This window comes from Jaculus jaculus, chromosome 7, assembly GCF_020740685.1.
Source record: "Jaculus jaculus isolate mJacJac1 chromosome 7, mJacJac1.mat.Y.cur, whole genome shotgun sequence".
Lineage (NCBI taxonomy): Eukaryota > Metazoa > Chordata > Mammalia > Rodentia > Dipodidae > Jaculus > Jaculus jaculus.
The window spans coordinates 114,843,492-114,870,919 of NC_059108.1; the positions used below are offsets into that span (position 1 = coordinate 114,843,492).

At 42.1% G+C, this 27,428-nt stretch overlaps 1 protein-coding gene across 1 annotated transcript; it reads right to left on the reverse strand.

Annotated features, from left to right (window-relative positions):
• Positions 1 to 1,342: 1,342 nt before the first annotated feature.
• On the reverse strand, positions 1,343 to 27,428 carry LOC101611810 (dehydrogenase/reductase SDR family member 7-like). The gene is made up of 7 exons (XM_004649236.2): positions 27,271 to 27,428; positions 18,797 to 18,949; positions 15,635 to 15,741; positions 8,395 to 8,634; positions 4,643 to 4,765; positions 3,774 to 3,989; positions 1,343 to 1,605 (listed from the first exon to the last, which is right to left on the reverse strand). Exons 1-7 carry the CDS (start codon positions 27,401 to 27,403, stop codon positions 1,561 to 1,563), a joined length of 1,017 nt encoding a protein of 338 aa, XP_004649293.1. The 5' UTR covers positions 27,404 to 27,428; the 3' UTR covers positions 1,343 to 1,560.

The following is a 27,428-nucleotide window of genomic DNA, read 5'->3' on the forward strand; positions in this document are numbered from 1 at the left end:
CAGTTCCCGGCAAAATTCATGTTGACAATTACCAATGCAACAGTTGTAAGAGGAATGGCCTTTAAAATAACTTGAGTCCTAGGCTGAGGAAATGGCTTAGCAGTTAAGGGTTTGCCTGTGAAGCCTAAGGACCCTGGTTCGATTCCCTAGGACCCACATAAGCCAGATGTACAAGGGGGCACATGTGTCTGGAGTTCATTTGCAGTGGCTAGAGGCCCTGATGTGCCCATTCTCTCTCAATCTCTCTATCTGCCTCTACCCACAACCCCCAAGTGAATAAATAAATATTTAAAAAAATAAAAAACAAGATTAACTGAGTCCTGAATGGGATTAAAGGACTTAGGGACCAAGGCCTGGTGGTACAGGCTTCTAATTCTAGCCACTCACTCTGAGATGGAAACTGGGGAAATTTAGAAGTCCCCACTCCAAAGTTATGTCCTGTGCTGCCTAGACTTTTATATTAGTTATGTTTATACTATATGTTATTTTGTGCTGGCACTGTAGTTTTTGTACTGTTTCAAGGCCACGATCTGTATTGCAGCTCCTACTGTAAATCACCTTGTGTTTCTTGTTACCTCCGTAGCACAGTTGCAAGCATCTGTCTGCTAACTAGCCTTTTTTTTTTTTTTCTGTTTCTGTAAAACTTGCCTATCTCATACTCAAGGTTTCTGACACTAAGCTGGGGCTCTGAGCTCTGAGAATTAACAATAATGAGGATGATCCAAGGTAAGGAAGCTCTGAACCACCAAGAATCGGGGTCCAGGCTTCGGAAGAGGTGGGCCCACGCTGGCATGAAAATAAACTGATTCTCCACGCAGTCTCAGGTGCTGGTTCTGTGAGCCTCCGTTTCCCGAATTAACTCAATAGGTCAAGCCAGGAAGACTGCAAGTTCAATGTATTCTTGGGCTACAAAGTGAATTCAGAACCAACGTGGACAAACTAGAGAGACCTTGTCTCAAAACAAAGTGCAAACAAATGGACTGGGGTGTGGCTCAGTGGTAGGACATTTCTGGAGCATGTGCTGAGGCTCTAGACTCCATCCCCAGAATGGAACAACAGAAGGCTTTTCTCCCTTCCACCATGTCAGACACAGTGTGCCTCCCTCCAGGAGGATACAGCGACAGGACCCCACCTTGTAGGCAGAGCTCACCCTCCAGAGCCCAACCCTACTGCTGCCTTGACCTTGGACTTCCCAGCCTCCGGAACTGAAACACACTTCGGTTGTTCATAAATGAACTAGTCTTTGGCATCTTGTTTAGAAGCATAGGTAGAATGGATGACATCAGATAGATTTCAATCCTGGGGCTACGTTTCTATTAATCTAGACCTTATGCACGCTTCATTGTTTTTAAATGTTATTTTATCTGATTGTTATTTTATTATTCACATATTCTTACAAGATACAAGGCAGTGTTTTACTTATTATTCATTACACACTGAATAGAAAGTTGTATCAAAAAGTAAAGTCATAACATATCCATGGCTGGTCTTCTGGGCACAGCGTTACTGTAGTGATGCTTTCCATTTCTCTCACCGGTATCAAAAACTCCAAGTGTTCGTTCACTCATGTTTAGTCTTCCACTTACTAAAATACAAATCTGCATCCTGCAAAAGAGTGACAGTAGCATGAACCATCCTCTCCCTATTTACCCTAGTGTTTGACAAGTCACCTAAAAAAAATAACTGCATCATCATTCACTGTGAAGAATCCCCCATACACTTAAGTCTATCTCGCTATAACCCAGGCTGACCTGGAATTCACTGTGTAGTCTCAGGCTGGCCTTGAACTTACAGTTATCCATCTACCTCTGCCTCCCAAGTGCTAGAACTGAAGGCATGTGCCATCACGCTCGGCCACTGTGAAGAAGTCTTATACTTCCTAAGCAAATACTTAAATTCAAACTTAACATCACAGCCAAAATTCTAGAGCTACACACAAGTACTGCCCTTGGGCCTAGTGCCTTTATATACTTTGTGAGGCAGAAATACCACTAATTAATTCATATTTAGTCATTTTTAAATGGTGAATTGTATTGTTGCTCTTCGACATCAGTATTTCATACCTGTATTGGCTGTCCCAAGAATACACGAAGTAAATCAAAATATGGAGACATAAATACTTGAGTGACAGATCTAAAATTATTTATGAACTTTTAGCACACTGTTTAAAGCATAAGACAAAGTCACTTGCTAATGATTTGCAGTAAGAAAGACATTAATAATAATGATTATAGAAGCTGCAGTGTGGCTACTGTTTTGTGTAAATAATGAGGCATTGCCACTTAGAAGTGGTACTGGGATATAAGAGATTGCCCAGCTTATAAAAAAAAAAATCATGAAAGAGTAAGATCATGTCATAAGCAGCAGATTAAAGTTGACCCCCATAAAATGTACATTTTTAATATTTTATTAAGTTATTTGCAAAGCAGAGAGAGAAGAGAGACAGAGAGAATGGGCCCACCAGGGCATCTAGCCACTGCAAACAAACTCCAGATACATGTGCCACTTTGTGCATCTGGCTTTACATGGGTACTGGGGACTCAAACCTGGGGCGTTAGGCTTTGCACACAAGTGCCTTAATCACTGAGCAATCTGTCCAGCCCAAAATGTATGTTTTTTAATAGTGGTTACTATACATAATGTTATGCATAGCACAATCCTATTTTATAATTCCCATTTTATAGATACATCTGCATTGGCTAGGTTCTAAAAGGGGATGATAACAAGCTATACAAAAGGAATGACTCTTTGGAGACAGAGTCTCTCCCCATAGTAAAAGCTGGATTCTGAACCCATATGTTGAGATCACACTAGGGTGCCACGTTGTCCAATTTCTGTTATTAGAACAAAATACCTCATGCCCCAAAGAAACCATCTCAACAGCAAAAACTACCCATACAAATAGCCTTTCTTTTCATGATCAAAGATTTTCAGCTTATTGTATTTGCTGTGGTATGCATACATTACACTCTTTTGAGGATCACAATTTATTTCAGAAATGGCACTAATAGTCCCCATTCATTACTATAGGAATGATGCTCAAAGCATGAGTCACTGGCTTTTTTTCTTACACAAGGTCATGGGCATAGCCCACCTGTGCACAGTGAGGCAGAGAAAAGTGAGGACCACCAGTGTGTGGGCATTTGTCTTAACAGGGCAGCAGGGGCTTTGCCCGGGAAGAGCACCCACCCTAGGAGAAGTGAGCAGAAAGCTTGGTGTCACTTCAGGGAGGTGATACCTTGAGTAGCCTGGCCTCATGGATAGGAGGCGGTAGAAGCAAAGAGTATAGAAGAGGAACGGGCAGCCTTCATGTTGATTTTACCTTGTAAAAACCTTATTCCTCTAGACTAGTAATCATTTACAGTAAATCATCAGCTATGCTGTGAGCACACACAATACCTTTTGCATGTGTGGTATTTATATAATGATACTGGGGATGGTTAATAAAAAAATCACACACTTAGGGCTGGAGAGATGGCTTAGCGGTTAAGCGCTTGCCTGTGAAGCCTAAGGACCCCGGTTCGAGGCTCGGTTCCCCAGGTCCCACATTAGCCAGATGCACAAGGGGGCGCACGCGTCTGGCAGTCGTTTGCAGAGGCTGGAAACCCTGGTGCGCCCATTCTCTCTCTCTCCCTCTATCTGTCATTCTCTCTGTGTCTGTCACTCTCAAATAAATAAATTTTTAAAAAATTATTTAAAAAAAATCACACACTTAGAAACATTTTTGTGCAAGACTCTTACATACTATGAAGAAATTCACAAATTGGTCTTACCATACCACTCTTAAAGTTTTTAATTCTTTTCTTCCCTAACTTGCAGGTTAGCCATAAGGCCCAGGTTGGCATATATTGCCACACATATGCTACCGACAAGAAAGGCTGGTCAGAGATCCAAACGTCTTTCAAATCATTGGCCATGGCGATTAGCATCAACTGGACACAGCGATCAGCTGCCATCTTGTAATGTTGGTCTCCACTGTTGATTAAAGGCTAAAAGAAGCGTAAATGGAAGTGAGTGCTAAATGTCTTACCAACTATTTCATACAAATTGTAGTTGGACAAGACCTAAAGGCCATCTAGTAGTGAGGCTCATTTAGTATGGGGCCTCATATCAATTGGAAGACCTCACGGGTGCTAAGAAGGGTTGATAAATTGTTCCAATATTTTAAATTGCCTTCAAGGAATCACACACTTAACATGATTGTATAGGATCACTAAAAGATAGAAGGTAAAGATCTTTACTTTTAGTTATAATTACATTATAACAGTGATTGTTAATTTAATTATCATATTATTCAGAATTATAATATTACTAAAAATTCCATCTAGGGTCTACAGATGCACTCCAGAATGGTTGTCTAGCATGTCTGAGGTCCTAGGTTCAATCCTAGGGATGAAATGAAGAAGATAAAAGGGGCTTCTTTATAATCATCGTAGACATCAATGCTAAGTGATAACTTAACAACTGATTAGCTTTATTAAAACAGGCCACCATAGCACTGGGAGCTGATGAACAATTTGCATAATGCTGCCACTTAAGTTTTGTGATTAATTCATAACAAGTTCTGAATGAAAACCTGACGTAGAGATATGTTCTCATCACTCATGAAGCTTTGAAATTATTTCCAGCTATAAATGTTTACCTTTGCGATGTCTTCTGTTAGGGCATTCTTCACGATGTCTGACTGTACCGGTCCTGGGTAAATGTTACAAATTGTTATGCCTGGATACTCTGTAAGTTCAGTTTGGAGACTATTAAAAAAACCCTGAGGACCACAAAAGAAAATAAAGGAAGGATAAGAAAGCAAAGTAAATTTAAAAAGAGTATCCAAATAGGTCATGTACTAGGCGTGGTGGCGCATGCCTTTAATCCCAGCACTTGGGAGGCTGAGGCAGGAGGATCACTGTGAGTTCGAGGGCAGCCTGAGACTAACTAAATAGTAAATTCCAGGTCAGCGTGGGTTACAGGGAGACTCTACCTTGAAAAGTTAAAAAGAAAATAATGATAGATAAATAGATAGATAGGTAAAGCTAGAGATATATGATGTAGTGTAAGTCTATTAGACACGTTTTCTTTTTCAGGACCTCGGGTATGCTTGGCCAAAGCTCTACCATATAGCAAGAACTGTATCTCCAGTATTTTTTCATATTTTATTTTGAGACAAGGTCTGAGTTCAGGTTGACCTTTAACTTACTCTGTAGCTCAGACAGACTTTGAACTCTCTATCTTCCTGCCTCAGCCTCCCAAGTAGTTGGGATTATATGCCTGTGCCACAAAACTCAGCTCCATCAGGCACTTTTAACTGCAAGATTGGAGACCATCTATGACAGCCATCTCAGCTCTTGCCAGTTGGTAGCGGTGGCTGCTGCCATCCATGTTCTGACAGGCAAGCACTGGGCAGGAGGCACGCTACCCCTGGCCCTTCTGATACCTGCTCCTCTCACTGACCCTCATGTCCCCACTCCAAAAAGACAGTGTATTCTCCAGAGAATTCCTAAGGGATGCTTTATTCCAATAAGAGGTCAAAGGTGCAGATATTTGGGCGGGGGTAAAGCAGTGTTGGAACATCACAATTAGCATCAGACAGAAATTCAGATTTTGAGTTTATAGTACCATTTTAACCAGGTAAATGAGTTTCAGTAAGAATCAGTTTTGGGGGGTGATGACTAGTATATAGCTAGCTAAAAGTATGATATGAGGGCTGGAGAGATGGCTTAGTGGTTAAGCGCTTGCCTGTTAAGCCTAAGGACCCTGGTTCGAGGCTCGATTCCCCAGGACCCACATTAGCCAGATGCGCAAGGGGGCACACACATCTGAAGTTCGTTTGCAGTGGCTGGGGGCCCTAGTGCACTCATTGTCTCTCTCTCTCTGTCTCTTTCTTTCTCTCTCTGTGTTTGCCACTCTCAAATAAATAAATAAAAATAAAGAAAAAGTACAATATGATTGCTGTTGAATGACCTTTGAAAAGATAAGCTGGGATTTCTGGACTTAGAAGATGCTGGCCACCTCTGAACCATAGAAGCAAACAGAAATTCACTTGCGCTCCTCTTTTTTCCTTACTTAGGAAATGTTCCTATATTCTTTTAATACTGGATGCTAGGTATGGTAGTTCACGTCTATAATCCCAACACTTGGGAGGTGGAATCATGAGCATCAAGGGTTTGAGATCATTCTGGCTATTGAGCAAGTTGGGAGAAGCTGACCTGAACCATAAGACTTTGTCTCATAAATAAATACATATATGTGTGTACATATTTTCATATACATGAAAAACAAGACTAGAATAACTACTGAAAAGTCTAAAAGGCTTCCCATGGTACATCTTCATACAGCCTGACAACATAAAACATTTATCAGGTCCTAAATACTGATTCCTAACAAGCACAGAGGTGATGAGGGTTCCTGCCTCAGAGATGGGCCAAAATGCTTGGTGAAGAAATGAAGAACTGCTTTACCTTTAACCTCTGTTCTTTTGTTGAAAAGGAGAGCTGACACCAAGTAGCCAACAAAAATATTAACCCCTTTCTTGCATGAAATCCCAACCAAGTAAGGTGCATAAACGTTAATGATAAGGCCAGGCACGGTGGCACTCGCCTTTAATCCCAGCACTCACTTGTAAGGCAGAGTTAGGAGGATTACTGTGAGTTTGAGGCCAGCCTGGGGCTACAGAGTGAGCTCCAAGTCAGCATGGGCTAGAATGAAACCCTACCTAGAAAACAACAACAACAACAAAACCCCAAGGATAAATAAGTTCACTCTAAACTTCCAGCAAATATGTTCTTCACAAAGAGTCTTCTGGGACCTGGGGGCATGGCCCTGTGATCCCAGCACTTTGGTGGTAAACACAGGAGGATCTGGAGTTCAAGACCAATCAGGACTAAATGAGATACTAGCTCAAAAAATAAAATAAAGGCTGAGCGTGGTGGTGCACACCTTTAATCCCAGCACTCAGGAGGCAGAGGTAGGAGGATCGTTGTGAGTTCAAGGCCACCCTGAGACTACATAGTGAATTCCAGGTCAGCCTGAGCTACAGTGAGGCCCTACCTCCAAAAACCAAAAAACAAACCCAAATAAATAAAATAAATAAAATAAACAGATAAAACAAAAGCCTTCTGGTCAGGGCAGTCAACTTCTAAACCACTTCTATAATTAACAGTAGCCTCAAATTGGGCACATTTTGTCAGAGGATTAAACTGAATTTTAAAACAAAGTCTTGGAGAGCAGGCCAAACAATTGTCCTGCTTTTATAAAAAGTATCCTACATGTCTTGTGAGATTAAGTGCCAAGAGGCCAAAAATGGCACATGCACAAGGTTGTTCTCTGGTTTCCACATCCACACATATACATGTGCATGCATACACATGCACATTAAAAACAAAAAAAGATATATAATCCAGTCAAGTTTTTTTCCTAGTCTTTGTCTTGGTCAGAATTTCTTCCTCTAAAGAAACCAGAGTGGACTAAGTCAATGCTTTTTTTAAAATTAATTATTTGTCTATTTATTTAGTTGACAGAGAAAGAGGGAGAGAGAGAGAATGGGCACGCCAGGGCCTCCAGCCACTGCAAATAAACTCCAGACGCGTGTGCTCCTTTGTGCATCTGGCTAACATGGGTTGTGGGGAATCAAACCTGGGTCCTTTGGCTTTGCAGACAAATGCCTTAACCATTAAGCCATCCCTCCATCCCTGAGTTAATGCTTTTATCAGTAAAGCCAGGCGTCCCAGGACTCATCATCTGGTTGGCAGTACCTATCTCTGGCATGCATGTGTAAATGGGCCAGGGAGGATAAACATCAAGTAAAGGGGAGGGAAAAGCAGACTTGGAAATGGGATGAAACATATACATCCTGAAACTCACGTAAGTGGATGGCAAGGTGATCCACACATTGACCAGGAGGATGTGGTGGGGATACAGTGAAAGGGTCTCAAGTATCCCAAGCTGGCTCTGAACTCACCGTGTGTAGAGGAGACCTTGGACTTTGGATCCTCTTGTCTCTGTCTCCCAAGAACTTGGATTATAAGCATGTACAACCATGTCCAGTTTATGTGGTTGCTACATATCAAACCCAGGGCTTCATGCAAGCTAGGCAAGTCCTCTATCAACTAAGCTACCCCAGCCCACTTCTTAAGGGGGCAACTTTTAGTTCATCTTTATGTGCTCAGCATTTGAGACAGTGCATATCAATTACAATGCAGGCGCTCCAAACACATCTGTAGAATGTTACAGGAAACTGAGCTTTCGGTTGTATTTTTCTGTTTAAATCATCTATGGGGGGTGTTCTCTATCCAAGTTCTCTTCCATCTCCCACACTAAGGCCCAGTTTCAATCACCTCACCCATGGACGGTCATGTGTCCATCACATACTGAAGCAGAGTTGAGACTGAGCATCCTTACCCGGAGGGCATGTTTGCTGGCACAGTATCCACTGGAAAGGGGTACAGATGCAATTCCCGAAAGGCTGTTGATGACAACGATCTTTCCTTGCTTCCTCTCCATCATGTGAGGCAGAACAGACTTTGTCAAGGACACTGTCCCCAAGTAGTTCAGCTCTATGAGTTCCTTAAACACATCCATGTTGGCATCCTGAGCCAAGGAACGCTGGGATCTTCCACCATTGTTGACTAGAATGTCAATCTATTTAAAAAAAAAAAAAATCAGGGACTTCCGGTTAAGATGGCGGCGTAGGTACCACGCCAAAACAGCGTGGGGGGAAAAAAGACCAAAAAAACTCAGCAAAATACACACTTTTACTAAAAAGTGAGGTGTATAGGAAACTGAAGCGGCAGCGGAGAAGTAGGAGAGATCCAGAGCATCCAGAGCCCGCACAGGCCAGCAAAAGTGGCCCCGGCAGCTCCGCTAACGGCAGCGGGGTGCACCAGAAAGCCGCCAGGCTCGGCTCCAGCCACAGGAAAAGCCAGATGCGGGAGCTTCCCCTCACACCGCGCTCTCTGCAAACTCTAGAAACGTGAAGGGAGAGCGGCAGTGAGCAGCGCAGGAGCAGACCGCGAGGCAGAAGAACACGTGGAACAGCGAGAGAACCAGAGCAGCTGCGGCTCCCTCCCCTCCCCCACCGCCTGGGCCCAGCTCCAGCGCACAGAGCAGTGTCCCGGGACCCGGCCACGCCAACTTGAGCCGACAGCGGGACCCAAGCAGGAGCAGAGTTCGGCAGCAACATCAGCAGCTCCGGAACCAGTACCAGTGGCCCCAGCAGCAGCAGACCCAGGAGTGGCAGCAGTGGCAGACCCAGGAGCGGCAACAACAGCAGACCCAGCAGCAGCAGCTTCAGCAACAGCAGTGGCTCCAGAAGTGGCAGCTACAGCAGCAGCAGCAGCAGCAGAGGCAACAGCAGCAGTGGGCCCAGCAGCAGCAGCTTGAGCTGCTGACAGACCCAGCAGAGGCAGCTTTTGCAGCAGCAGTTCCAGCAGTGGGGGTGCTGAACTGCAGTGCCACAGTTGCCAGGCTTGGTTTGCCCCACAGGAAAAGCCAGTGCCCAGCTCCAGAAATCAGAACAGCAGCCCGACGACCCAGGCAGTAACTTGACTGAGACCAAACTCATCCAAGGTAACTGGGATTGCACCAGGGAAGGGTCTCCCTTGGTCACAAGCTGACTGGGATCCCTCAACAGACCAGAAATCTTAACTTCTATGTTGATAGAGGATCTGGTTGTTATAATAACTACTCTGGCATACATACTTGGGGCTGTTTTTGACTGAATGGGTACAGTGTTTAGTTAACTTTTAGAATCTACCTGTGCTTTATTCCACTCAGCCTACTTGAATACTCCCATAGCAGGGAAATTCAACCCCTAGGAGCACCTTTGTAGATACTCTCAGAGTCTTAAGAGCCACACATAACACCTTAAGCTCCTACCCTGAAAATATATAACATCAAATCAATTGATACAGCTAAGAATACCCAGCTAGCTAGAAAATCCAAGCATTAATTTAATCCAAGATGCAAAAATATATACATTATAACACAAGAAACACTAAAAAGCAAGACGATATAAATCCACCTAAAAGTATTAATGCACCAGAAATGACCTCCAGTGAGAACGAGTTAGAGGAAATGCCTGGAAAAGATTTCAAAAGAATGATTGTCAATATGTTCAAAGAAGTCAGAGAACAAATCAAAGGAGTCAAACAGGAACTTAAAGAGGAAATCAAAGGAATCAAAGAAGATGCAGGACACCAATTTCATGAAATAAAGAAGGCAATACAAAACATAAATGAGGAAATAGAAATAATAAAGAAAAACCAGTCAGAATTACTAGCAATGAAGAACACAGTTAATGAAATAAAAAACTCTGTAGAAAATCTCACCAGTAGAATAGATGAAGGAGAGGACAGAATATCTAAGCTAGAAGACCAGGTGGCAGATCTAATATGGGCCAACAAAGAGAAAGACAAACTTATAGAAAAGTATGAGTGGGAATTTCAAGACATTCGGGACACTATGAAAAGATCAAATATTAGAATTCAGGACATAGTAGAAGGAGAAGAATTTCACTCAAAAGGCATAGTAGGTGTCTTCAACAAAATCATAGAAGAAAATTTCCCCCAAATTGGGAAAGAGGTGCCAATACAGATACAGGAAGCCTTTAGAACCCCAGGCAGACAAAACCTGGAAAGAACCTCTCCTCGCCATATTATAATCAAACTTCCAAACACACACACCAAAGAAAAAATATTGAAAGCAGTTAGAGATTAAAAATCAAGTTACCTACAAAAGTAAACCCCTCAGGATTACAGCAGATTATTCAACACAAACTTTTAAAGCCAGAAGGGCTTGGGGTGATATATTCCAAGTTCTGAAAGATAACAACTGCCAACCAAGGTTACTTTATCCTGCAAAGTTATCCATTCAAATAGACGGAGAAATAAGGACATTCCATGACAAAAGCAGGTTAAAGGAGTATTTGAAGACAAAACCAGCTCTACAGAAAATACTTGATAGAATCCTCCATGCTGAAGAAAAGGAAAAGCACACATATAAGGAACCTAGAAAAAACAAGCAATACTCAGATACTAGTTAACAGAAGAGAGCACAGGTAGAACCAGAACCACAAAAAAAAAAAAAAAAAAAAGGCAAACATAAATACACACCTTTCAATGATATCTCTTAATATCAACGGCCTCAATGCCCCAATGAAAAGACATAGATTTGCAGACTGGGTTAAAAAGCAGGATCCTACAATTTGTTGTCTACAAGAAACTCACCTTTCTACCAAGGATAGACATTATCTTAGGGTGAAAGGTTGGAAGACAGTGTTTCAAGCAAATGGGCCTAGAAAACAAGGAGGGGTGGCTATCCTAATATCGGACAGGGTAGACTTTAGTCCAACTTTAGTCAAGAAAGATAAGGAAGGTCACTTTATATTGATTAAGGGCACACTCCAACAGGAGGACATTACAATCCTAAACATATATGCACCTAACATGGGGGCTCCCATATTCATCAACAAACACTATTAGAACTAAGGTCACAGATAACACCAAACACAGTGGTGGTGGGTGACTTTAACACCCCACTCTCATCAATTGACAGGTCATCCCGGGAAAAAATAAACAGAGAGTCATCTGGACTAAATGAGGTCATAGAAGGAATGGACTTAACAGATATATACAGGACATTTCATCCAAAGGCTGCAGAATATACATTCTTTCCACAGCACATGGAACATTCTCTAAAATAGACCATATATTAGGACACAAAGCAAATCTTAATGAATTCAGGAAAATTGAAATAATTCCTTGCATTCTATCTGACCACAATGGAATTAAACTACAAATCAGTAGCAAGAAAGGCTATAGAGCATATACAAAATCATGGAAACTAAACAATACACTACTAAATGATGAATGGGTCAATGAAGAAATCAAGAAGGAAATCAAAAAATTTATAGAGTCAAATGATAATGAGAACACAACATACCAAAATCTCAGGGACACAATGAAGGCAGTTCTAAGAGGCAAATTTATAGCCTTAAGTGCCTATATTAAGAAATTAGAAAGGTCGCAAGTAAACGACCTAATGCTTTGCCTTAAAGCCTTGGAAAAAGAAGAACAAGGCAAACCAAAAATCAGTAGGCGGGAAGAAATAATAAAGATTAGGGCAGAAATTAATGAAATAGGTACCAAAAAAATCCAAAGAATTAATAAAACAAAGAGTTGGTACTTTGAAAGGATAAACAAGACTGATAAACCCTTTGCAAATCTGACCAAAAGAAAGAGAGAAGAGACACAAATTAATAAAATCAGAGATGAACAAGGTAACATCACAACAGATTCCAGAGAAATTCAAAAAATCATAGGGACATACTATAAAAGCATATACTCCACAAAGTATGAAAATCTGAAAGAAATGGATCATTTCCTTGATCTATATGACCTACCTAAATTAAATCAAAATGAGATTAATCACTTAAATAGACCTATAACAAACATGGAGATCCGAACAGTTATCAATAATCTCCCAACTAAAAAAAGCCCAGGCCCGGATGGATTCACGGCTGAATTTTACCAGACTTTTAAGGAAGAGCTAACACCATTGCTTCTTAAGCTTTTCCAGGAAATAGAAAAAGAAGGAATTCTACCAAACTCCTTCTATGAGGCCAGCGTCACCCTGATACCAAAACCAGGCAAAGATAGAACAAAATAAGAAAATTACAGACCAATCTCCCTCATGAACATAGATGCAAAAATGCTCAACAAAATATTGGCAAACAGAATACAAGAGTATATCAAAAAGATCATTCATCCTGACCAAGTAGGCTTTATCCCAGATATGCAGGGATATGCAACATACGCAAATCTATAAATGTAATACATTACATAAACGAGTTGAAGGACAAAAATCACATGATCATCTCATTAGACGCAGAGAAAGCATTTGACAAAATCCAACATCCCTTCATGATAAAAGTCCTACAGAGACTGGGAATAGAAGGAACATATCTCAATATAATAAAGGCTATTTATGACAAGCCTACAGCCAACATATTACTAAATGGGGAAAAACTGGAAGCTTTCCCACTAAAATCAGGAACAAGACAAGGGTGTCCACTGTCCCCACTTTTATTTAATATAGTTTGGGAAGTCTTAGCCATAGCAATAAGGCAAGAGACACACATAAAAGGGATATAAATTGGAAAGGAAGAGATCAAGTTATCATTATTTGCAGATGACATGATTCTATACATAAAGGACTCTAAAGACTCTACTAGCAAACTGTTAGAGCTGATCAAAACCTACAGCAATGTAGCAGGATACAAAATAAATACACAGAAATCAGTAGCCTTCATATATACTAACAACAAACACACAGAGGATGAAATCAGAGAATCACTCTCGTTCACAATTGCATCAAAAAAAAAATAAAGTACCTTGGAATAAACCTAACCAAGGAAGTAAAGAATCTCTACAATGAGAACTTTAAAACACCCAAGTGAGAAATTGCAGAAGACACTAGAAAGTGGAGAAACATCCCTTGTTCCTGGATTGGAAGAATCAATATTGTGAAAATGGCAATCTTACCTAAAGCAATCTACATATTTAATGCAATCCCTATCAAAATTCCAAAGGCTTTCTTCATGGAAATAGAAAAAACAATCTAAAAATTCATTTGGAATCACAAAAAAACTCGAATATCTAAAATAATACTGAGCAACAAAAAAGAGGCTGGTGGTATCACCATACCTGATTTTAACCTATACTACAGAGCCATAGTAACAAAAACAGCATGGTACTGGCACAAAAACAGACATGTAGATCAGTGGAACAGAATAGAGGACCCAGATGTAAGCCCAAGTAGCTATAGCCACCTGATATTCAATAAAAATGCCAAAAATACTCATTGGAGAAGAGACAGCCTCTTCAGCAAATGGTGTTTTGAAAACTGGATATATATCTGCAAAAGGATGAAAATAGATTCTTCTCTCTCGCCATGCACAAGAATTAAGTCCAAATGGATTAAAGACCTTAACATCAGACCTGAAACTCTGAAACTGCTAGAGGAAAAAGTAGGGGAAACCCTTCAACATATTGGTCTTGGCAAAGACTTTCTGAATACAACCCCAATTGCTCAGGCAATAAAACCACAGATTAACCACTGGGACCTCATGAAATTACAAAGATTTTGTATTGCAAAGGACACAGTGAAAAAAGCAAAGAGGCAACCTACAGAATGGGAAAAAATCTTCGCCAGCTATATATCTGATAGAGGATTAATATCTAGGATATACAAAGAACTCAAAAAGTTAAATAATAAGGAATCAAACAAGCCAATCAAAAAATGGGCCATGGAGCTAAATAGAGAGTTCTCAAAGGAAGAAATACGAATGGCATATAAACATCTAAAAAAATGTTCTAAGTCACTAGTCATCAGGGAAATGCAGATTAAAACTACATTGGGATTCCATCTCACTCCTGTCAGATTGGCCACCATCATGAAAACAAATGATCATAAATGTTGGCAGGGATGTGGAAAAAAAGGAACCCTTCTTCACTGCTGGTGGGAATGCAATCTGGTCCAGCCATTGTGGAAAACAGTGTGGAGGTTCCTAAAACAGCTAAAGATTGATCTACCATATGACCCAGCTATAGCACTCCTAGGCATATATCCAAAGGACTCATCTCATTTCCTTAGAAGTACGTGCTCAACCATGTTTATTGCTGCTCAATTTATAATAGCTGGGAAATGGAACCAGCCTAGATGTCCCTCAACAGATGAGTGGATAATGAAGATGTGGCACATTTATACAATGGAGTTCTACTCAGCGGTAAAGAAAAATGAAGTTATGAAATTTGCAGAAAAATGGATGGACCTGGAAGGTATTATACTAAGTCAGGTAACCCAGGCCCAGAAAGCCAAGCGCCACATGTTCTCTCTCATATGTGGATCCTAGCTACAGATGATTGGGCTTCTGCATGAGAATGAAAATACTTAGTAGCAGAGGCCAGTAAGGTAAAAAGGAGACATAAAGGGTAGAGAAAGGAAGGGAGGAGGATACTTAATAGGTTGATATTGTATATATGTAAGTACAATGATTGTAATGGGGAGGTAATATAATGGAGAATGGAATTTCAAATGGGAAAGTGTGGGCGTGGGGAGGGAGGGAATTACCATGGGATATATTTTATAATCATGGAAAATGTTAATAAAAATTTTTAAAAAAAGGAAAAAAAGTCAGAAAATGGGCACTTAGGGGGTACACCAAAGAAATGGTTGCTTATATTATGAGCTTTAAAAAAAATGCATAGGTAATGGCATAGTTCTAGAAGGCAGAAATTAAAAATGAAATAGCCAGAATTCCCTAATGAGATTTCCCATTTAAAAGAAACTTTTTTGTGGACAGTAACAAATGTCATAAAAATAAAAGTGTAGGACATTTTAGCTTTTTTCATTCTACATGAAGAAATTAGTGCTTATGAAGGTATGAATATGTAAAAATTAACTAAAGCCAAAGCCCCAGAGACCAAGAAGTCCAAGGCATATGGCTGACCTTACCACGTGTAATACATCTTCCTAAATCCCTTTAAATGAGACACCACAGACGGGAATCTCTTTAGCACTTTCCTAAGAGCCAGACAAAAGCAACATAATTCAATCTCTATCAATATAAAATGCTACTTACTTTACCAAACTCCTGGAGAACCGTTTTAGTAGCCACCTCATGGGAACTTCGGTCTGTCAGGTCAAGAGGCAAAACCAATATATCTTTTTCTTTTAAATTGCCATTCTCTAAAAAAAAAAAAAAAAAAAAAAAAAAAGGAAATGAATTTATTTCTAAGTAAAGATTTCTCTCAGAGACCAAAGAAAGGCAGGCCTAATCATGCTATGGTAACATCTCAGACCTTAAAATCTGGCTGTCTGCAGAGGGAATATAATGGCACTCTTCACTTTGAATATATACAGGGGATCTTTAAAATGGATATATATATATATACACACACACATACATACTCAGGAGGTAGAAAAGGGGGAGCATCTCAAGTCCAAGGCCAGCCTGCTCTCCATAGAGAGTTACAAACCAGTAAGAGCTACACAGCAAGAACTTGTCTCAAAACAAACAACAGCAACAAAAAGACTATATAAGAAGATAAAGGGATGTGTGTGTGTGTGTGGGGAGGGGTAATTCAAGCAAGCAGTCCACAACCATCATCCCTGTACCCTGTACCCTGGAAAGGCAGACTGGGAGTTTAAGACTGCCATGAGCTACATATCCAGAGCGTTGCACAGTAAACAAAGAAGCAAACAACACTAACTGAAAAGGGGAAAAATTAAACAATGTTTCTAGCACTAGGGTTATCTATTTTTGCAATAGATTCACAAAGTTCCGCTGTGCTTTTATACACATTTGAAAAACAGCAGCTTACACTTGACATTACTGAGACACCCAGAAGCCCTACAGATCAAAGGCAAGTGGAGACTTCTTTCCACGGGCCAAGGACTCTGGGAAACAAGTATGGAAAAAGACACCATCCTACACAATTTCCACTTGGAAATACATGTTGCGCCATGACTGGCTCTTTCAATTTCTGTTCACCAAAGAAACAACTGGAACTAATTTTCCTGGGCTCTAACCATAACAAGAAATGCCAATGAGAAAAACAAGGGAAGACAGAAAATTTAAGAGGAACAAAAGCTTTTGTGGGCAAAAGAGGAAATGGTAAAACATCTGATGCATTGAAAACGAGGAAAAGCCTTGCACCACTGACCTCAGAGAACAGGAAAGCAAGCCTCTGCCTATTGTGTTTATCTTCTCAGCCAGGGCAGGACTTCAAGCCACAGAAGGAGAGGAACAGTAACCATTTTAAAAAAAAAAAAAACAAAAAACCAAAAAACCAAAAAAAGGGCTGGAGAGATGGCTTAGCGGTTAAGCGCTTGCCTGTGAAGCCTAAGGACCCCGGTTCGAGGCTCGGTTCCCCAGGACCCACGTTAGCCAGATGCACAAGGGGGCGCCTGCGTCTGGAGTTCGTTTGCAGAGGCTGGAAGCCCTGGCGCGCCCATTCTCTCTCTCTCCCTCTGTCTTTCTCTCTGTGTCTGTTGCTCTCAAATAAATAAATAAAAATTAAAAAAAAAAAAAACAGTATAAAGGAGATGAGGAGGTGGTTCAGTGATTAAAGACACACACTTGCAAATCCTACAGCAAAACCTGCCACAGGCTCATGTATGTTTGAATACTTTGATTCCCCAGCACCCATGTAAAGCTGGACACAAAGTGGATCATGCATGGAGAGTTCATGTGCCATAGCAAGAGACCCCGCCCACACACACAACAATAATAATTAATCATAATAATAACAATAAAAGAAGAGGCTTCTGATGGTAACATCATGAGAGACATTCTTGGCCTTATTGAGTGCTAATGGGATAGTGAACGCTCACTACTAGGGATTAAAATGGAGCAAAAGTAAAAGGACTTCTAAAAAGAATGACAGGGAGAGAGAGCAGAAAAAGCAATCTGATACAAAGTATAAAGGTCTGTTTAGGTACTAAATACCTCCTGAACAATAATGATTTTTTTACTTACAGTTGCATTTACAGTATACATCACTACATAAAAATATAAAAGAAATATAGAAATCATAACACTGTCCCCTTTATATAAACATGAAAAGATCAGTTTGCATTTCTCAAGCCTAATTTTATTCCTTTCTTTGTATCCTATATGATAGAAATCACATACAATTGCCCATGATTCTAACATATGACATTAAGCAAAATGATATAAGGATCCTTCCAGATTAATTTCAATGATTACATATATGAACATCATGAGTAAGAACCAAACTGTTCTTCCCTTAGGCCAAAGAGATGTGTCACTTGATACTAAAAATCCACCAGCATTTGAGAGAATTAGTAGTCACTCCCAAGAGCGGGTGTAAAAACAAGAATTTGGAGTTGGCAATAAAAAAGCAAAAGAAAGGAAGATAGAAGGAAGAAAGGAGGAGGAGGAGGGGAAGAGGAGAGAAGGAAAAGGAGGAGGAAGAGCAAGGACAGCTACTTAAGATGACAAAAGAAGAAACCTGGGCCAAAGCACTGAGAGCTCTGCGGCCAGGGTGAGCTGGCCAGTACAATCCACTGTGACGATCTGAATCAAATGTCTCTTGTAGGCTCGTGTATTTTGAATACTCGTCTCCAGCTGGTGACAATTTGGGAAAGTGATGGGGCCTGTGGGAGTTAGATCCTTGCTGGAGGAGAACAGGAATTTGATTTTATAACCCAGCCTAGCTTTCCAGTGCTAGTAACTCACCCTTAGTCCTTCCTCCCAGCTGATATGACACAATGTGACACTCAGCTATCTGTTCTTGCCATGCTTTCCTCACCACAGTGAGATTTCTCCTCAAAACTATAAGTTGAGGGCTGGAGAGATGGCTTAGTGGTTAAGCGCTTGCCTGTGAAGCCTAAGGACCCCGGTTTGAGGCTCGGTTCCCCAGGTCCCACGTTAGCCAGATGCACAAGGGGGCGCACGCACGCGTCTGGAGTTCGTTTGCAGAGGCTGGAAGCCCTGGCGCGCCCATTCTCGTTCCCTCTATCTGTCTTTCTCTCTGTGTCTGTTGCTCTCAAATAAATAAATAAAATAAAATAAAAAAACAAAACTATAAGCTGAAATTCAACTCTTCTCTTCCATAAATTGCTCTGTCCTAGCAACAAGACGGTAACTACTACAGAAAAATAGCAACGAGGAGCTAACTGCTGTATACCCACCTTCCCTTCAATTCCCAAAGCTGCACTTGAGTCTGGAATCTGACTCACTTCTAGGAAGCACAGGTGCTGTTTGGGATTTACTCACCCAGGCACCTTCTCTTCACCCGCTCCAGCTCGGGCACTCTTCTGGCCGAAAGCACCAGAGAAACTCCTAGTTTAGACAATTGGAAAGCCAGCTCCTCGCCAATGCCACTTGATGCTCCAGTCACCCACACCACCATGTCAGTCAGCTCCCATTCTGGATGGAAGGAAGAGGGACACATAGAGAAAGTACATGAAGGACAGGTGACACCCACAACCAGATGGCAGCAAAGTCAATGAACTTTAAACAACACTACTGACTAGAAAGGCCTGATATATGGAGCATAAAACTACAAGTACCTTAAGAAAACATTGCCTTCCCAAGGTTCTTGAAAGAGCATAAATACAAACTATATTACCAACAGTTGCCCAATGTGATGGTGAGAACAAAAAATGTTTCCCATCACCTCAAGAGTTTGTAATTAAGCCTCCTACTTAGTGCGCAGCTGGCAGAGCCTTGCCGGAGGAGGGGGGTTGCTGGGGTTGGTCAGTCCTGCGTAGTGGGTGTTCAGTGCCAGTGTATGCTTGCTGCTCCTGCCCTGCTGCTGATACATGGAGATGTGACACCCCAGCTGCCTGTTCTGCCATGCTTTCTCCACCCTGTGAAGCTTCCACTCAAAACTGTGAACCTGAAATAAAGCCTCTCCTCTCATAGGCATTTCTGGATGAATGTTCTGTCCCACTACATCCACACAGTATTTTGTGGATGTCAGAATCTTGGTGGATTTTTCTACACTTTAGTTCTAAGTAAGCCTAACTTCCCAATTTCTCTGAAAGACTCAATTTACTTGTGTGTTTTTATGAAGAAAAGTAAAGCTAAGTAAGTAGACACTCATTGTCAAGACTAAATTTCCTTATCCATTAAGTAGGAGATTCAGATTAAATGACTGCTAAAGGTCCCACCCACTTTTCAGTTTTAGAATTCCAATTTTCTGCAGCGGAAATATTTCTTGGAACTCTAGCCCACGCTGACCCGGAACTCACTATTTAGTCTCAGGGTGGCCTCAAACTCATGTCAATACTCCTACCTCTGCCTCTCAAGTGCTAGGATTAAAGGTGTGGGCCACCACACCTGCCTTGCAGTAGAAATAGTGATGAGGTATTGGAATATGCCACACTCTACTCAATGGTACAGTGTAATCTGTAATCGCCCTGATTTTTTTTTTTTTTTTTTTTTTTTGGAGTCAGAGTCTTGCTATGTAGCCTAGGTTAGCCTAGAACATGCACAAATCCCTCCTGTCTTGGCCTTCCAAGTCATGGAATTTCAAGAAAAAACAACCACACTCCATTCTTCCTTCTGCAATTTAAAAATTGTGTTTTCTCCATTCCCAGTTGTATCTGATGTCAATCAAATAACACCATCTTGTTAAGGTGCTCCCTATGACAGGTGAGCTCACACCATAGGGAAGCTGGGATTTCCTCTATGATGAAACAGAGAACTGAGTGGAATTTGTCTGTTTTATTGTGTTCCTGAAAGCAATGATAAGTGGCTTATTTCCATTGCAGGAGGTAAGAGCTCTACCCATCTGGATCTGGACAGTCACTGTGGTATAAAGTTCCTACTTGTCATAAGTATGCAAATGAGTGTGACTGACCAAAACAGCAAGCCAGTCAGTCATCACACAGCCACACACTTCTGCATCAGGTAAGTTCAAAAACATCAAGATTCTCACTGTGGTGGTTTCTACTGAATGTCAACTTGACAAAGCCTGTGAGGAATTACCTAGATGGGGTCAGTCTTTGGACACGCATGTGAGGGACTGTCCTGATTAAGTTAACTGAGTGAGAAGACCTTCCTTACTGTGGGGGACCACCATGCCATGGGCTTGGGTCCTGGACTAAAAGGAGAGAGAGCTAGCTGAGCACCAGCCATTGTCAGTCTCTCTTCACCTTCCTGCTGATGTGACAATGTGACCTGGCTTTCTGTTCCGGCCATGTTCTCCCTACTGTGATGAACTCAGTCCTCTGGAACTGTGAGCCAAATTAAACCCTTTTCCCTCCATATGCTGCTTCTGGCAGGGTATTTTGTCCCAGAAATAAGAAAGTAACTAAGGTACTGATGCCCTGGGGTTTTTTGTTTGTTTGCTTGATTTATTTATTTATTTATTGAGGTAGGGTCTTGCTCTAGCCCAGGCTGACATGTAATTTACTGTGTAGTCCCAGGCTGGCCTCGAACTCACAGCAGTCCTCCAACCTCTGCCTACTGAGTGCTGGAATTAAAAGGCACGTGCCATCATGTGCAGCTTATGCACTGTTTTAAACCCTTTTCAAATCCTTTCTCCTTAGCAGATCTAGCCTGGAAGTCATGAGTATTCAAGTTTCAGTTACACCAGGCAACACAACACTGTACAGGCTCGATGCCTTCATTTCCCACAACTGGAAAAGTAAGAAAAGTAAGTAATACTAAAATGCTCTTTACAGGAGTGTTGAGAGAAATGAATTAAAACCAGAGAAGTATTCACAGCCATATCTGGCACATATTCAATACTTAAGTATCAACTATAATTATCACTAAAACTTTTAACAGATGTACTTTACAGCAAATGAATGCAAGTTAATAACTTAGTATCTTGTGGGCTCTAATTTCTCCCAACAAGGGCAGTGGGGCTGCTGGTCCTAATGGCTTTACATTTCTTCATTAGTCCCCATGAGCTTAATACATCACCTTATTTAAAAAAAAAAAAAGGCATGAAAACAGTGTCACCTCACCTCAAGAGAAAGGTCAACTGAGGTCTGTAGGGATTTAGGCACTCCCAATAGTCTGTAAAGTCCAGCAAGCCTAGGTCCCTGCCCATCTTCACTTGCAGCCTAAATGCCTAGTAGTCTAGGACTTAGAAAGGACTCCATAAATAACTGAAAAAACACTTGAGAACCCTGGCAGAAAAAAAAAACAACAACAACAACACTGTCCACATTTGAATATGATAAATTTTCCCCCCAGTGCCAGGGACTGAATCCAGCACGTGGTGCATGTTAGGCAGGCACACTGCCACTGAACTACAGTTGAGGGTCTAAGTGGAGTCAAAATTTAAACACAACCATTTTCTTAGTCATTCAAGAAAATACAACTTGTCCTGGGGGAAAAGGTCTCTTGTAAATAAATATGTGAACTAAGACGGAAACATTGCAAATCCTGTGAAACTTTCCTATCAGGTACTAACTAGACTTTTATGAAAAGCAAAATTGGCCAAGAAGGACTGAACAAAAGATGTGTGTTCAGACAACTGTTACCCATTTATTGAGTACTCACTCGCTGGGAGTTTTACAATATATTACCCTACAGTGAGTACAGTTTGCTTTGACATATTTATTGGCCAGCTTAGAGATAACACAGATTCCATTGTTTTACAAAAATAAGTAGCTATTATGTAAAGCCAAACTTTGATACAATCACAGATATGACACTTCTCTTCCCACCCTGAAACCGAAACCATTTTATATTTAGCATTCACTTTTGTTTGCCAGACATTCCACGGAATGGGGCATTCACAAGGGTCCTCTGTAAAGAGCCTCTGAAAGCAGACTCAGAATTGAAAAGAAATCCAGAGTTCTATGCCAACCCCAGACTCAAAACTCTCCTCAGGCCACTGACTATTTTGACTCTCCACTACATGCCATGGTGGGACATCAAAGCTGGTTAACTCAAACTGAGACAGCTGCCATGCCGTCCCTAACTCCTGTCATCTCCGGCTTCTTGAAGGCTAAACACATCCGGTCTCTGCTCCCGTCCTCACATGACATGGCATCAGGTTTCGTCACTCCTCTCATACTCCTCGGCCCCGCTCCAGTTGGCCATCGCTCCTCCAGAAGAAAACAGGCCAGAGCAGGGCACAGGATGCCAGTGGGATTTGGACTGAGTAGAGCAAGACGAGGTGCCTCACCCACATCCCCTGTCACTCAGACGGTGCCGTTCTTGAGGACCCAAACTGTGCTAAGCCTTGGCTGACTGGGGCATCATTTCTAGATGCTGCTTTCGACACACAACAGCCACAGACCCCCTAGTTACTTTCTGGCAGCCACTTCACACCAGGTTCACACTGAGGTTACAGCCAACTGAATCCTTATTTTCCTTACACTGCACTGCTCTTGTGTTTTTGTTTTTTTTTTAAACATACTCTAGACTTGAACCTTAGATTTTTCTGGACCAAATGCAATGTCTATAATCATTCGCCTTTAAAATTCACTGTATGAGATATATGAGATAATTTCTCTAAAAGGGCACAGAAGTTGAAATAGTGATTGTCTCCAAAGAATGAATGAAAAAAAATATATATATATATTGAATTATGACCCTGACAATCTTTCTTGCCTGAGCTGTTTTGGGATTCTGAATCTATTTCCATGTTCCTTTAATTATTTTTTTATTATCTCCACACCTCAAAACTTTTGGCACTGGGGATACAGCTCAGCTAGTAGGGTATCTGCCTGGCAGGTGCAATGACCTGGGCTCAGCTCCCAGTATCCAAGGGGAAAAAAAAACAAACTTTTTTGGTTGTTGTCGTTTTTGCCTGAAAGTCTCTGCAACTGGGTTGGAGAGATGGCTTAACAGTTAAGATTCTTGTGGGCAAAGCCAATGAATCCAGGTTCGGTTCCCCAGCACCCATGTAAGCCAGATGCACAAGGTGGTGCAGGCATATGGAGTTCGTTTCTAGTGGCTGGAGGCCCTAGCATGTCCATAATTTCTCTTTCTCTGTCTCTCCCTCAAATAAATAAATAAAATATATTTTTAAAATTTCCCTGCAGTTGTTATGTTTAAAACACATGTTAGAATTTGAATGGTGAGGTCCAGTATGCTAGGAACAAGATCTAAGCAGGCCTGCTGCTGGGGTGTGAGAGAGAAGAGGAAGGAAGGACAGGGCTCTGGGGAAAACAGCAAAGCTGGTCTAGGCAGTTTCCAGCTGGACCTCATGAAGCTCCTCCCCCAGGAGCATGTGCAAGGTGCCAGTGCCCTTGTCCCTAGTGAACTTCACAACATTATGGTTAGTTACGTTATTATACATATTCCTGCAGCTAATGGTAACAGACTGAATTCTGGGTTAGCATAGCTTCTAAGAAAACCTCAGCCTAGCTGGGCATGGTGGCCACACCTTTAATCCCAGCAATCAGGAGGCAGAGGTGGGAGGAGGATCGCTGTCAGAGGCCAGTTTGGAGATACAGAGTGAATTGCAGGTCCAAGGAGGGGGACAGAAAGGAAGAGAAATGGCAGACCAAAGCTTATGATACCAGATAGGAGAGGCAACCATTGCCTGTGGCCCCTCCGTCGGGTCCACCCTTCACTCTTGAAGGTGTGCTCACTTTCCACTTCTACTTCCTCACCTGCCAAAACCAATCCTGACCACTGGCTTGCTCTCCCTGTGGCCCAGTGTGAGTTCTACCGGAGCCCAAGAGCCGCAGTTGGGATTGGAGAGAATGTGGGGAGGAGGCATATTCCCCCATCCGCACAACTCAATTAAATATCAACTGCACAGACACACCACACATTTACTTATGTGCTCTCCACATATCTGTGTTTTACACATAAAACGAGTTTTGTAAAGCTTATTCTTCAATGACTGCAACGCTAAGTGACTAATTTTTTTAATTAAAAGTTAAAATTCATTAACATTTGTGTTAGCTTTCTGTCACCTTGCCAAAACACCTGAGAATATCCACTTAAAAGTAGGGAAGATGTGTTCTGAATCAAGGTTTCAGGGCTTTCTGTCGTGGTCTCTTGGCAGATTTTAGCCCTGCTGCGAGAGACTACAGGGCAGGCGTACAAGGCAGAGGAAAGCTGATGGTCTCGGGACTGCGAGAGGCACAGAGCGAGGGAGAAAGGGGCTGGAATCCATATACACACACCTCAAACTACCGCCTTTCTCAAAGTAGGTAGGCCCTTTTGAATTTCCACTACTTCCCACTAATACTACCAAGAGGGAACCAAGCCTTCAATACCAGAGCCTTAGAACATTCCAGATCCAAAACTATAGCACTTTTGTCAGTGTATGTGATAGACAACCTTTCTTCTTTTCTTTTTTTTTTTTGGTTTTTCAAGGTAGGGTCTCACTCTAGCCCAGGCTGACCTGGAATTCACTATGGAGTCTCAGGGTGGCCTCGAACTTATGGCAATCTTCCTACCTCTGCCTCCCAAGTGCTGGGATTAAAGGCGTGCGCCACCACGCCCAGCTTTTTTCTTTTCTTGTTTTGAGAGAGTCCAAGGGCACAGTAGGGTAGGGCCTTTCAACCATGGTGAATGAACTCCAGACACGTGTGCCATCAATCTTGTGTCACTGCACACTTGCATCACTGCATCCGGCTACATCAGACCTGGAGATTTGAACATGAGTTCCTAGGCTTCGCAAGCAAACATCTTACCCACTAAATCATCTCTCCAGCCCACAATTTATTTTTAGAGAGAGACACACAGAGAGAATTGGTGCGCCAGGGCCTCTAGATGTTTACACACCTAGAAGGCATGTGTGATTTTGTCCTTGCCTCACCTTTGTGCATCTGGCTAATGTGGGATCTAGAAAGTTGGGCATGGGTCCTTGAGCTTCACAGGCAAGCACCTTAACCACTAGGCAATCTCTCTAGCCTCAGCCCACAACTTTTAATAGAACTATTAAAATGAGGTAAATGGCAATATAGTATATTATATGTGCAAATTTGCGTATTATCTAACTATATAACAGCAATTTAATTAAATTTTAAAATACTTCAAAACTTATTTTTCCAGGAAAAACTTAAACAACTAAGTGAATTTCTTTAAAATGAGTTTTAGTATCACATGCCTGAACTCTCAATACTCAGGAAGTTCAAGGTCATCCTCCCATAGCAACTTCAAGTCCAGCCTGAGTTACATGAGACCCTGTCTCAACAAACAGGATTATTCTGAGTGGTCTTAACTTTTAAGTTTTGGTCAGTATAAGAAAATAACTTTTACTTGTGGCTAGGCTTTTTAAATTTTTTATTTATTTATTTGAGAGAGATACAGAGAGAATGGGCACGCCAGGGCCTCCAGCCACGGAAGCAAACTACAGACGCATGTGCCACCTTGTGCATCTGGCTTACATGGATCCTGGGGAATCGAACTTGGGTCCTTTGGCTTTGCAGGAAACTGCCTTAACAACTAAGCCATCCCTCCAGCCTGGTAGCTAGATTTTTATTCAGATATTGTCAGCATTTTTCTGTTTCAGACATGATTTGACAGGGTGATAATTTTATACAATTATATACAAACTAATTTCATTTAATTCTCATATTAAATCAAAGCACTAAGGCCGGGAACAGGAACACTCAATGTAGCCATCAACAAAGAGAAAGTTCTACAATTGAGGCACAAGCAATGCACAAGGAAATGCAACCACAGAACAAGAAACTCGAGGGCTTAGATGTTTGTCCAGCAATTTGTAGAGGCACAAAATATTGAATTATCTGTTTTTTTTCCTTTCCAAGGGATCAGTTTTCACTCACCTAACCCCTGCTGACTTCGAAAACTCATTTACCATGACTCCCCCAGCAAACTTCATCACATGCTTCAAATACTTTCACACTCCCACTTACTTCTCTTCAGGATCAAAAGCCTGCCCCAAAGGCAGGCGAGAGGGCTCAGTGGTTAAAGACATTTGCTTTCTAAGCCTGATGTCTGGTTCAATTCCCCAGTACCCACAAAGCCAGATGCACAAAGTGGCACATATGTCTGGAGTTGTTTGCAGTGGCAGGAGGCCCTGGTGAGCCCATATTTACTGTCTCTCTCAAATTAATAAAAAATATTATTTTAAAGACTGTCTTGGTCCTGTCATTTAACTTCTCTGAATGTCAGTCTCCCTGCCAATAAAACAACACTAGCAATGGTCACTTTTTAAGTTCTTAAAGCTCGGAGGGTGTGTGTATGAAGTGATAAACACGGCCTACCTGGTATATCGCACATGTCTGGTAATCAAATATGAAGAAGACCAAAATGAGATAGATAGGCATAAGCCGGATTAATTCCAGGCCTCGGGAGGCAGAAGTAGAGGGATCACTGTGAGTTAGAAGCCAGCCTGAGACAACAGAGTCAGGTCAGCCTGGGTTAGAGGGAGACCCTACTTGGTTGGGGTGGGAGGGGCTGGGAAGGAGGGGGATATCAGAATGGCCCTGAGCACATCAAGGCTCTTCACCCTCTAGGCAAAATGCCAATTCCGGGCTAATTTTACACTTTTATCCAAGTGATTAGATAGGAGGCTGGCTCAGATTTTACTCCAAAACCACAGCAAAGCTCGGTGTCCCCTCCGGACCAGGACAGATGACCTCGGGTCACAAAGGCCTCTTTGGCCCAGGCTTTCCCCGACCACCCCTCCCACCCCCCCCCCCCCCCCCCCCCCCGCCACCAGCCTCTGGGAAGGGGCTCACAGCCTGTCCCAGGCTCGGAGGCTCCTCACTCTCCCGGAGGGACCCAGGGCGCACCGAGGCAGCTCCCAGCCGGGTCTCCCTCGGGGAGCAGGGCCCACGGCAGGTGCTCACCTGGCCGACGCCCCTGCCACTCGGCCCACAGCAGCGTCAGGTCGCCGTCGGCACGCACGAACCGTACCAGCTGCACCACGGGCAGGAGCAGCGCGCACAGCGCCAGCAGCCAGAGCAGCAGCTCCCAGGTCATCGCGGCCCCGGGGGCCCGGGGTCAG

Excerpts from the sequence above, each read along its gene's own strand:
- LOC101611810 (XM_004649236.2), bottom strand. The coding sequence starts at position 27,403 with ATGACCTGGGAGCTGCTGCTCTGGCTGCTGGCGCTGTGCGCGCTGCTC. Across the intron at positions 15,742-18,796 it reads GGTGAAGAGAAGGTGCCTGG|AGAATGGCAATTTAAAAGAA; the intron begins GTGAGTAAATCC and ends TTTTTTTTTTAG. Across the intron at positions 1,606-3,773 it reads AAAACTTTAAGAGTGGTATG|GATGCAGATTTGTATTTTAG; the intron begins GTAAGACCAATT and ends ACTCTTTTGCAG.